Raw genomic sequence first — 10,962 nt, forward strand, 5'->3', positions numbered from 1 at the left:
TTTCAAGGAGGGGTAAGCCCAGCGTGAGGCTCATTGGCTCGACAGGGGCACGTGATGGGTTCTGAGCCAATCCGTGGAAGGTAAAAGCTGCTTCCTGTTTGGGCATCTGTCCGCCGCGGGTCTGGTTTTGAGCTGCTGCGGTCCCGGACTGAGGTGGGTGGCGGGGTCCGCCCGTCTTGGGGGTCACTCCTCGTCAACCCTTTAGCTCGGGTCTTAATGAATGTCCTCTCGGCGGTTCTAATCCGAGCTCTACCCCCCCGGGTTCCTTCAGGGGCGGGACCACCTGGTCCAACCTCTGCCTTGGTCCAACGCCTCCCGGAGGTTTCAGTCCATTTCACAGACCCGGCGTAGGCCTTGGGACCAGAGCGGCCCTGGCAAGGAGGTGAACAGGGCTGCGGCCGTCGCGCCCCGGGCAGCGACGTCACCGCCCTTGCCGGGGATTGGCCGCCTCGCGTCGCACGCCCTTCATACCTTTTCTCCCCGTGACTGTCGGCGCCCGCTGGGCGGGAGGCCTATTCGGAGGCGGCAGCTCTGCGGCTTGGCGTTTCCTCCAAGGCTGCCCACCAGAAGGACCTGTCCAAGAGGGTGGAGGGCATAGGGTCAAGATCAAGGTCAGAGGCCCCATTAGGTTGGGAGAGGACACGGAAGGGGTTAGGAGCCCAGGAACTGGGGTCGCAGGAGAGACCCAAGATCTGACTTCAGAGGCCTGAAAATGCCATTGCAATTCTGCTTCAGCCCGGGTGCGGCGGCTTACGCCTGTAATCCCAGCATTTTGGGAGGCCGATGTGGTCGGATCGCTCGAGCCCAGGATTTCGAGACCAGCCTGGGCAGCATAGCGAGACCTCTGTCTCTATTATATAAATAATTAAAACAAAAACAAAAAAACCTGCTCCAGCCGAATCTGCTTGAAGTGGCGTTGCTGTTGTAACCGCCAGACTGTGTTTCTCTCCCCATTTAAGGATTAGCTCCTTGGGAGCAGACAACTGTCCTCACTGGCACAGAGGAGGAGCGCTCAGTAAATTCTTGCTGGACGAATAAACGACTAGATAAGGTACAGTTGAAATCGTGTCTGTATAACTTTCTCAAAGCCAACAAGATGTCCAAGGATAATTTTTTTGTCAACGCTAAATACTGGATTCAATAAGCTCATACTGTGTGTTTATCATGGCATGTACTCACACCAAACCCTTTATTTGCATTTATTACAACTCTGTGAGGTAGGTTGAAACAGCACCGCCCCCACTTCCCTTTGTAAACTGAAGAAAGGCAACTGAACTCAGGTTAATTGGCCAAGGTCACAAGGCCCCGCTAAGTTGCAGAGGCACTGCCTCCCAAACGCTCTTCTGCGTTCCACTGTGGGGTGAGGGGCAGAGCACTGTGTGTGGAGTTCGTGGGACCTGATTTCAGTCTTCTGCCCGTCTCTGTCTAGCTATGAGTGTGTAAGGGTTATTTTCTCTGGGAATCGCCTCTGTAAAACGACCATTTTGGTTCCCAAGATTACATGGGATAAAGTGCCAGATGCTGGGAAGCTGCGGGACGGGGTGGGGGTGTCGGGGGCGCTCGGATCCTAGTCCAGTGCCCAAAGGACAGGCCACTTCGTACCCACTTTGTGGCACGCTGAGCTTGAGCCAGAAGGGAGGACAGGGAAAGTGCCTCACTAAATATTTGAGAATCTTTGTAAATCCGGTAGGGCATTAGCTAGGGCGCCTGCTCAGCGAAACGTTGGGGCACGGACTCTGCCTTTGTGGTTAGGAGAATGATAGTTTCGCTATTTTATAGATAAGGCAACTCCAGCCCCTGGAAGGCCAGAAACTTGCCAGTGTCCCACTAGCGGGCTCTTTACAAGAATCTCCCTGGGCCCGCCGCAGCCAGGTGGCGGACTGCAGAGCGCGCTGCTGGGGCATGGCGGAGGAGCGGCCAGGGGCCTGGTTCGGCTTCGGTTTTTGCGGCTTCGGGCAGGAGCTGGGCTCCGGACGCGGGCACCAGGTGCACAGCCCCAGTCCGCTGCGGGCGGGCGTCGACGTCTGCCGCGTGAGCGCGAGCTGGAGCTACACCGCCTTCGTGACTCGTGAGCGCTCCCCGCCCCGTCTCCACTTATTCCAGCAGCACTCTCCAGTCGCCTCCCCTCACCGCTGTGGTCAGTCCAGGGTGTCTTCCCCATTCAGGCCGCCAGCCCCACATTCTGGGTCGGCCCCTTCCCAGGAACACCTCCCGACCCCGCCTGGATCATTCTGGCCACCCTGCCCCAATCTAGACCAGCCCCCAGCGCCGCCCCCAATTCTAGGCCCTCGGTGCCTGTCCCTTCCCCTCCCTAGCCCTCTCTCCGCCCGGCAGGTGGAGGCCGCGTGGAGCTGTCGGGCTCAGCCAGCGGCGCGGCGGGCGGCTGCAGGGACGCGTGGGCCTCGGAGGGGCTCCTCCTGGTGCTGCGCGCTGGGCCGGGGCCGGACGCGTTACTGCAGGCCTGGGCGCCCGACTCGGCGCTGCGTGGGGAGCCCTTGTGGGCCCACAATGTGGTGCCCGAGGCCGTAGAGGAAGACGATCCGGGCGGTGAGGCCCAGACTGGGAGGCTACCCCTGTTGCCCTGCGCCCGTGCCTACGTGAGCCCGCGGCCTCCCTTCTACCGGCCTCTGGCTCCGGAGCTGCGGGCGCGCCAGCTGGAGCTGGGCGCCGAGCACGCGTTGCTGCTAGACGCCGCTGGTCAGGTGTTCTCCTGGGGCGGGGGCAGGTGAGCGGGGGCCGGGAGCAGGTGAGGGCTGGTGATTGGAGAAGCAAGCGGAGGGGGTCCCCTTAATGTGACTGTAGCTGACGAGGGTCTCCCTTGTTTAGGCATGGACAGCTGGGCCATGGGACCCTGGAGGCAGAGCTGGAGCCACGGCTATTGGAGGCGTTGCAGGGCCTAACCATGGCTGAGGTGGCCGCAGGGGGCTGGCATTCTGTGTGTGTGAGTGGTGAGTGACTTAGTGCTTCTCCGGACGAGCTCATGATCTTGTGCAAACCTTCCTCCTCGTTTTCCAGTTTGGGTGGGTGACCTACCCAGGCCTCCTTCCAAATTCATCCATCCATCGACAGTCAGTTTTGACTCCTAAATACCTCTCACCCTCGGCCTCCTCTGCTTGCACCATCGCCCACTCATACCTGGACTCTGAAGTTTGTTCCTAGCTTCTCTGTTGCTGGTCTCACTGCCCCTCCTCTCCTCTCCCCACCTGCTACCAGTGAGGACTGTCTTTTAACAGTGCTTCTGAGGGAGTATGGAGTGTGAGGGGGCAGCTGGGCCAAGGAGAAGGGAGAAAGCTGCAGTTGCCTAGGGGACCATGACATGTGGCACAGAGTGGACACTGGGGTGCCCAGCAGGTACCAGGATGGTGATGAGTGTGTCCCTGTGGTGGTGCCACAGCTGGCCGGAGTGAGGAGTTTCACTTGGTGATCCAGGTGCAGCTCCTTCATAGGCTGTTAAGAGTCCATGCAGAGAGGGTGAGGCTGGGAACAGATGATCTTTGCCTGTGTCCGGGGCTCTCAATTCTCGCTTCTACTTAGATTACCTGGAATCTTAAAAGCTACCAATGCCAGGGGGGCCGGGCGTAGGGGCTCACGCCTGTAATCCCAGCACTTTGGGAGGCCGAGGCGAGCGGATCGCGAGGTCAGGAGTTCGAGACCAGCCTGACCAACATGGTGAAACCCCGTCTCAAAAAAAAAAAATACAAAATTAGCTGGGTGCAGTGGTACGCACCTGTAGTCCTGGCTACTCGGGAGGCTGAGGCAGGAGAATAGTTTGAACCTGGGAAGTGGAGGTTGCAGTGAGCCGAGATCGTGCCACTGCACTCCAGCCTGGGCGACAGAGTGAGACTCTGTTTCAAACAAAAACAAAAAACTACGAATGCCTGCCAGGTGCGGTGGTTCATGCCTGTAATCCCAGCACTTTGGGAGGCCAAGGCGGATAGATCACGAGGTCAGGAGATGGAGACCATCCTGGCCAACATGGTGAAACCCCATCTCTACTAAACATATAAAAATTAGCTGGGCATGGTGGCATGTGCCTGTAGTCCCAGCTACTCAGGAGGCTGAGGCAAGAGAATCGCTTGAACCCGGGAGGTGGAGGTTGCAGTGAGCCGAGATCATGCCATTGCACTCCAGCTTGGGCAACAGAGTAAGACTCAGTCTCAAAAAAAAAAAAAAAAAAAAAAAAAAAAACTACCAATGCCTTCCCCGGCACCATATTCTCATGGAACCAGTCTGGGCTGGTTGCCAAGCTCAGGAAACCCTGGGCTGAGCCTGGCCACCATGGCAAAACCTCGTCTTTGTACCAAAATATGAAAATGAGCTGGACGTGGTGGCTTGTGCCAGTGGTTCCAGCTACTCGGGAGGCTGAGGCTGGAGGATCACTTGAGCCGTGAGCGGAGGTTGCAGTGAGCGAAGATCATGCCACTGCACTCCAGTCTGGGTGACAGAGTGAGACTGTCTCAAAGAAAAGAAAGAAACAAATCCTGGGCTGGAGAGAAGAGCGACTAGAGGGCTGGAAACAACCCACTGAGACGCCCTGCACTCAACGCCCAGAAGGAGTTTGAGGCCTTTAGTGTAGAGATTGAAGCATGGACGCATCCCGCCAGACTTCCTAGTTTCAGATCATTGCTGGGGCCCTGGGACCTTGGGCCTGGTACTTAACCCCTCTGTACTTCAATTGTCGTGAATAAAATAGGGATCCTGCGTAAATGGCGATACTGTCATAAAACCACCTGTAGGGCTATTGTGAGAATTAAGTGATTATATTTGAAAAGCACATGAAACATCAGCATGGATTAAGCACTTCATAAAATCAGCTATTAGAAATTTTTAGAATTAGGCAGCTGTTCCAACCAAAAAGCTCTAGTGTTGTGGGAGGCCAGAAAGGGGAGAGCCGTACATGGCTTTCAACAGGACTGCTGCGGGTGCTGTTGAAAAAGGGGCACAGGCCGGCTCAGTGGTGGTTTTATTTATTTATTTAGAGGGATTTTGCCATATTGCTGAGGCTAGTCTCGAACTTTTGAGCTCAAGTGATCCACCCATCTGAACCTCCCAAAGTGCTGGGTTACAGGCATGAGCCACCACACCTGGCCTTGGCCCTGTGGTTTTGAAAGGGAGACCGCCGCGGCACTTACAGGGATACGTTTCTAAAATGCGGGGCAATTTGGCAGCATAAAAATGGAAGTGGAAGGTCCACTAAGGGCCTTAAAGGGTGATCTGAAGGCATTGAGGGAGATGGGAACCTAAGACAAGACCCTGGGGCCTGAGAGGAAGCACCTTGGCCTGGAGTGCCGCCTTGGTCAGGGCAGGCTTTAGTTGTCCCCATGAGCGGATGGAATGGGGAAGGGAGTTTGGATGTATGCAGGGGGTTCACAGTCTGTTTCATGTGTCCCCTTGATTTCTTTCAGAGACTGGGGATATTTATATCTGGGGCTGGAATGGATCGGGGCAGCTGGCCCTGCCCACCAGGAACCTGGCAGAGGATGGAGAGACTGTCGCAAGGGAAGGTGAGGGTGAACTCGGCTCCCACAGCTGTCTCCCCAGGATGTGGCTGTCATTCCTAACTCCTGGCTGTATGCTGGCCTCAGAGCTACACTGCTCAGATGGAGCATGTGAGCCCCTTACGGGAGGGAGCATTGGCAAGGCTGATGCCGGTCTTGGCACAACACACTTGTGTGGTAGTGCCAACCCTGCCTGTAGAATGTAGGGGTTGGGAGCACCAGATTTGGAGCTAGACAGTCATGTGCTTCAGAGCTGTTGTGGTAATAAGTGACAGCGTGAATAAGGTTTAGCTCAGGGCTCAGTTGGCGTTCACATCATTATTATTATAATTCTAAAGCCACAGGACTGAATGAAGATGGTTCTCAGGTGAAGAGAACGGGCCGGGTTGAGGATGGAGCCCCTGCCCCCTTCATAGCTGTCCAGCCCTTCCCAGCATTACTGGATCTCCCCTTGGGCTCAGATGCAGTCAAGGTCAGCTGTGGATCCCGGCACACAGCTGTGGTGACACGTGAGTGGGGCTGGGAGGCTGGTTTAGGATGGAGCAGGAAGGCACTCCACGCCACTCGAGCTGCTGTGGAAAGGGGTGTGGTTGACGGAAAAACTTCTGTTATGAGGCTTCTGTGGCTCATACAGAGCAGCTACCTTGCTCAGTGGATAAGCCCCAACCCCCGTGTTGTTTCACAGTAGTTCCCCAGCCTGTCAAGCTCAGAAGATTCTTCCTTCTGGTGGGAGGGTGATGCTCTCTGTCCTCCGTACATGGCCACAGACATATTCCCTGCCTGGACAGCAGAGTCTGTCCAGTCCAGCATGGAGGAAGACTGTGGCGCTCGGTAGTTGGGGCACACAGGAAGATCCGCCACTTTTTCCGTTGGGATCCTTTGCCATGCTACATGTGATCAGCCAGTTGTTGAGAATATGTTGTTCTATGCCAGGCACATCTCATGACGATTATAATGTGCTAGCGGTGGGCTGTGCCAAGCCAGGCTGGATAAATGCCTTGCCAAAGAACAGTAGTGACAACTATTGATTGTTCTTTTGCTTTCAGGAACAGGGGAGCTCTACACCTGGGGCTGGGGTAAGTAAAAGGATTGTTTTTGTGACCATGAAACCAAGGGGAAGAAAGACCTGGGAGTATAGGGCAGGTGACAGAGCCACCAAGACTAGAGGAAGCAGGGGCCTCGGCCAGGTCACTGGGAGGACCAGGACTGCTCCCTCCCTGGGGTTGGAACAGATGTAGGCACACTCAGTCCGAGACCAGACAGGGGAGACATGGAGAGGATATCGGTACCACCTGCCTACCTGTCTGAAAGACTGTCTTAAGGGAGTATCCAACCAGCATTTACAAAGCAGCTTTTTGTGGATGTGACACTGGGTGGATAAAAAGGTATGATGGAAATGTGTGCTCTGAACATCTTAGCTTGGGTAGCAGGGAAGTCTGGAGGAGCATCTTGCCTGGAGTGGCTGGTCGCCACTAGCCTCTTGGGGATACCCAAGTTTGCCTGGCTCTGGGTCTCCTGGAGTCACAGAGCAGTGGGGCATAATCCCAGCACCTCATTTGATAGTCTGGGCCCCTTCCTGGAGGGAAAGAAGCAGCAAGACCCAGTGGAAACTATGGCAAAGGGGCTGCTTTCACTTTAGGTAAATATGGACAGCTGGGCCACGAGGACACCACCAGCTTGGATTGGCCCCGCCGTGTGGAATACTTTGTAGACAAGCAACTCCAAGTAAAGGCTGTCACCTGTGGGCCCTGGAACACCTACGTGTATGCTGTGGAGAAAGGGAAGAGCTGACATGTGTATGTATATGTATATACAACACCTGTGAAACCCCCCGTTCAGGTCAAGGAAAACCGTTGCCTGCACCCCAAGGGCCCTGTATTTGCCCCTCCCCATCACAGTCCTGCCTTTCACCCTCAAGCACCATCCTAAAATTGTCTGCACTTTAGAAACACCTGGAGAACATTGAAAACTCTGCTGCCTAAGATCAGCGTCAATGAAACAATGAAATCAATGAAACAATGAAATCAGAGCCTCTGGGTGTGTGGCCTAGATACTGGTAGATTCAAAGCTCCGCCCACCTCACCCCAGGTAATTTGATGTGTAGCTGAGATTGGGGCACATTCCAGGTCATCTTCCTTTGTCAGTCACTTTCCTGCTTTCGTTTGAATTTTACCAGCCTTGCATGCATCCTTATACAACATAGTTGTGTTTGCTTTTGAGTATTAGATAAATGGAATCCTGTATATGCGCTTTTGTGTCGTTTTTGTCACTCAGCATTGTGTGATCCATCCTTGTTGGGTCCTGGAGTTCTTTCATTGTTAATGCTATATGGTGTTCCGTTGTACGAATAACACCTCAAGTGATACGGTTTTGTTCATGGTCATTTTGTTTCTGATTTTGGTCATTCCACATAATACTTTGAGCAGTCTTCTGCACACGTGCACAGGTTCCTTTGCAGAACATTGAGTTGAATTGCTAAGTCAAGAGATACCTTTAATTTTACTAGATAACTGTTTTCCACCAGCAGGGTGGTGTCTACTGTGGCTGAAATGTCAGGTAGATGCACACTGGTTTTAATTTGCATTTCCCTGAATACTGATGAGGTTGAGTAGCTTTTCATTTGTGTATTGGATGGCTGGCATGGTGGCTAACACCTGTAGTCCCAGCACTTTGGGAGGCTAAGTGGGGTGATTGCTTGAGGTGAAGAGTTCATATGTTTCTTGGCCATTTGAAGTTTTTCTGTTGCGAAATGCCTGTTCAAGTTTTCTGGCCTTTCAAAATGTTCTGTATTTTCCTTAGTGATTTTTCTTTTCGATATTTCAGATCCAAGTCTTTTGAGAGTTAGTATTCAGAGTATCTTCTGCTACCGTGTAGTTTGTTGTTTCAGTCTCTCCTGGTATTACCAATTTTTGTTTGATACTTAGGTGATGCTTACTCCATGCCAGGTAAGGCTCAAAGTGCTTTACAAGTATTAACTTATTTTGATAAAGTAAGTTTAACATCAGTAGTTTTCTTTATGGTTAAATTGTATTTGTGCATGTGTGTGTCTGTGGTTTAGCAAATGTTTCCCACCCATGGGGTCTTTAAGTTTTTTTTTTTTCTCTTTTTTATTGTGGTAAAATATACTGAACATAAAATGTATGTTCAATAAAAGAGAAAATTTTAGCCGTTTTTAAGTTCATAGTTCAGTGACATATGCATTTACTGTGGTGCAACCATCACTATGCATTTCCAGAACTTTTTCGTCATTCCATGCTAAGACTGCACATTAAACACTTAACTCCCCACTCTCCCTTTCCCCAGCCCCTGGCAACCACAGTCCTAACCTTCTGTTTCTATGACTACTGTAAGTGCCTCATGTAAGTGTAATCCCATAGTATTTGTCTTTTCATGACTGGCTTATTTCACTTAGCAGCATGTCCTCCAAGTTCATCCATGATGTAGCTTATGTATCCGGACTTCCTGCCTTTTAAAGGCTAAGATTCTGTTGTACGTGTATGCTGCATTTTATTCATCCGTGCATTGGTGGATAGTTGAGTTGTTCACTACAGTGAATAATGCTGCTGTGAACATGGGTGTACAACTCTGAGTCTCTGCTTTCAGTTCTTTTGGATATATACCCAGAATGGAATTGCTTGTGTGGTAATTCTAATTTTTTTTGAGGAACTGCCCTACTGTTTCCCACAGAGGCTGCATCATTTTACATTCCCACTAGAAGTGTACACGAATCCTAATTTCTCCACATCTATACTTGTTTTCTATTTGTTGGTTAATAGCCATTCTAATGGGTATGAAGTGGGTTTCATTGTAGGTTTTTTTTTTTTTTTTTTTTTTTTTTTTGGACAGGGTCTCTTTGTTGCCCAGGCTGGAGTACAGCCTCCACCTCCTGGGTTTAAGCCATCCTCCCGGGTAGCTGGGGCTACAGGCACGTGCCACCACATCTGGCTAGTTTTTTGTATTTTTAGTAGAGATGGGGTTGTGCCATGTTGCCCAGGCTGGTCTCGAACTGCTGGGCTCATGCGATCCACTTGCCTTAGCCTCCCAAAGTACTAGGATTATAGGCATGAGCCATCACGCCCAGCCAAGCCATTTTTTAAATTGGACAGAAGTCAACAAAGACGACAAAAGGATGGCAAATAAGCATATGAAAAGATGCTCTACATCATTAGTCATTAGGGAATTGTAAATGGAAACAATAGTGAGACACCGCTTCATACACAGAACAACTAGAATTATATAAAGGCTGAACATACCAACTGTTGGTGAAGATGTGGAGAAACTGGAACCTTCATACATTACTGGTAGGAATGTAAAATGGTACAACTGCTTTGGCAGGCATGTAAAATGCTACAACTGCTTTGGCAAACAGTTTGGCATTTCTTTTTTCTTTGAGATGGAGTCTTGCTCTGTTGCCCAGGCTGGAGTGCAGTGGCACAGTCTTGGCTCACTGCAACCTCCACCTCCTGAGTTCAAGCAATTCTCCTGCCTCAGCCTCCTGAATAGCTGAGCTTACAGGTGTGTGCCACCACACCCAGCTAATTTTTGTATTTTTAGTAGAGATGGGGTTTCACCATGTTGGCCAGGCTGGTCTTGAACTCCTGACCTTGTGATCTGCCCACCTTAGCCTCCCAAAGTGCTGGGATTACAGGCATGAGCCACCATGCCAGCCCAGTTTGGCATTTCTTAAAAAGTTAAGTGTATACCTACCACAGATGTGATCCAGCCATTTCACTCCTAGGTATTTATCCAGAAAAAAATATATATCCATACAAAAACTTGTATATGAATGTTTATAGCAGCCTTATTTTTAATAGCCCAAAACTGGAGAAAAGCCAAATGTGAAAAATAAACCTAATAAATAAACCTGTAGAAAATGCAAACTAATCTGTAGTAACAAAGAAACTGGTGGGCCGGGTACAGTGGCTCATGCCTGTAATCCCAGCACTTTGGGAGGCTGAGGTGGGCGGATCATGAGGTCAGGAGATCGAGACCATCCTGGCTAACACAGTGAAACCCTGTCTCTACTAAAAATACAAAAATTTACTGGGTGTGGTGGCATGCGCCTGCAGTCTGAGCTACTTGGGAGGCTGAGGCAGGAGAATCCCTTGAACCTGGGAGGCAGAGTTGAGATCGCGCCACTGCACTCCAGCCTGGCAAGAACGAGACTCCATGTCAAAAAAAAAAAAAAAAAATCAGTGGTTGCTGTGCAGGGTGAGGCTGGGAAGGAGGAATGAGAAAGGGGTGCGAGGAAACTTCTGGGGTAGATATGCTTGGTTAACTTGACTGTAGTGATGGTTTTTCTGTCTTACCCTTCACATGTGTACAGTTTATATCCATCCTCCCTCAGTAATGTTGTTGAAGTTGGGCAGCCTCCCCATATCGAGACAAATGACATTGAAGCCAGAAGCTTCCTAGGACTCCCTTTGCTCTTTACACATCAGGGGTTAGGTTTTACATTTCTCAC

General features: G+C 51.2%; 1 protein-coding gene across 8 annotated transcripts; it reads left to right on the forward strand.

The window, feature by feature from the left end:
• The first annotated feature begins 34 nt into the window (after window positions 1-34).
• Window positions 35-7,741, forward strand: RCCD1 (RCC1 domain containing 1). Of its 8 annotated transcripts, none has more exons than XR_005236834.2 (10): window positions 35-153; window positions 960-1,051; window positions 1,780-2,137; window positions 2,335-2,725; window positions 2,827-2,948; window positions 5,406-5,504; window positions 5,837-5,970; window positions 6,545-6,574; window positions 7,138-7,294; window positions 7,445-7,741. XR_005236834.2 is itself a non-coding variant. In XM_037987674.2 (10 exons), exons 3-9 carry the CDS (start codon window positions 1,903-1,905, stop codon window positions 7,287-7,289), a joined length of 1,200 nt encoding a protein of 399 aa, XP_037843602.2. In that variant the 5' UTR covers window positions 35-153; window positions 960-1,051; window positions 1,780-1,902; the 3' UTR covers window positions 7,290-7,294; window positions 7,445-7,741. The 8 variants fall into 8 exon arrangements, 7 of the variants coding, with proteins under 7 accessions (XP_037843602.2, XP_072869122.1, XP_037843608.2 ...); XM_037987674.2 differs by having other exon boundaries at window positions 5,837-6,007; XM_073013021.1 differs by having other exon boundaries at window positions 5,837-6,007; window positions 7,138-7,741.
• The last annotated feature ends 3,221 nt before the right edge of the window (window positions 7,742-10,962 follow it).

This window comes from Chlorocebus sabaeus, chromosome 29, assembly GCF_047675955.1.
Source record: "Chlorocebus sabaeus isolate Y175 chromosome 29, mChlSab1.0.hap1, whole genome shotgun sequence".
Taxonomy (NCBI): domain Eukaryota; kingdom Metazoa; phylum Chordata; class Mammalia; order Primates; family Cercopithecidae; genus Chlorocebus; species Chlorocebus sabaeus.

What these genes read in the sequence shown, in the direction of transcription:
- RCCD1 (XM_073013021.1), top strand. Translation starts at nt 1,903, where the DNA reads ATGGCGGAGGAGCGGCCAGGGGCCTGGTTCGGCTTCGGTTTTTGCGGC. An exon ending in GCACACAGCTGTGGTGACAC is followed by an intron (nt 6,008 to 6,544) that starts GTGAGTGGGGCT and finishes TTTTGCTTTCAG; the next exon opens with GAACAGGGGAGCTCTACACC. An exon ending in GCTCTACACCTGGGGCTGGG is followed by an intron (nt 6,575 to 7,137) that starts GTAAGTAAAAGG and finishes CTTTCACTTTAG; the next exon opens with GTAAATATGGACAGCTGGGC.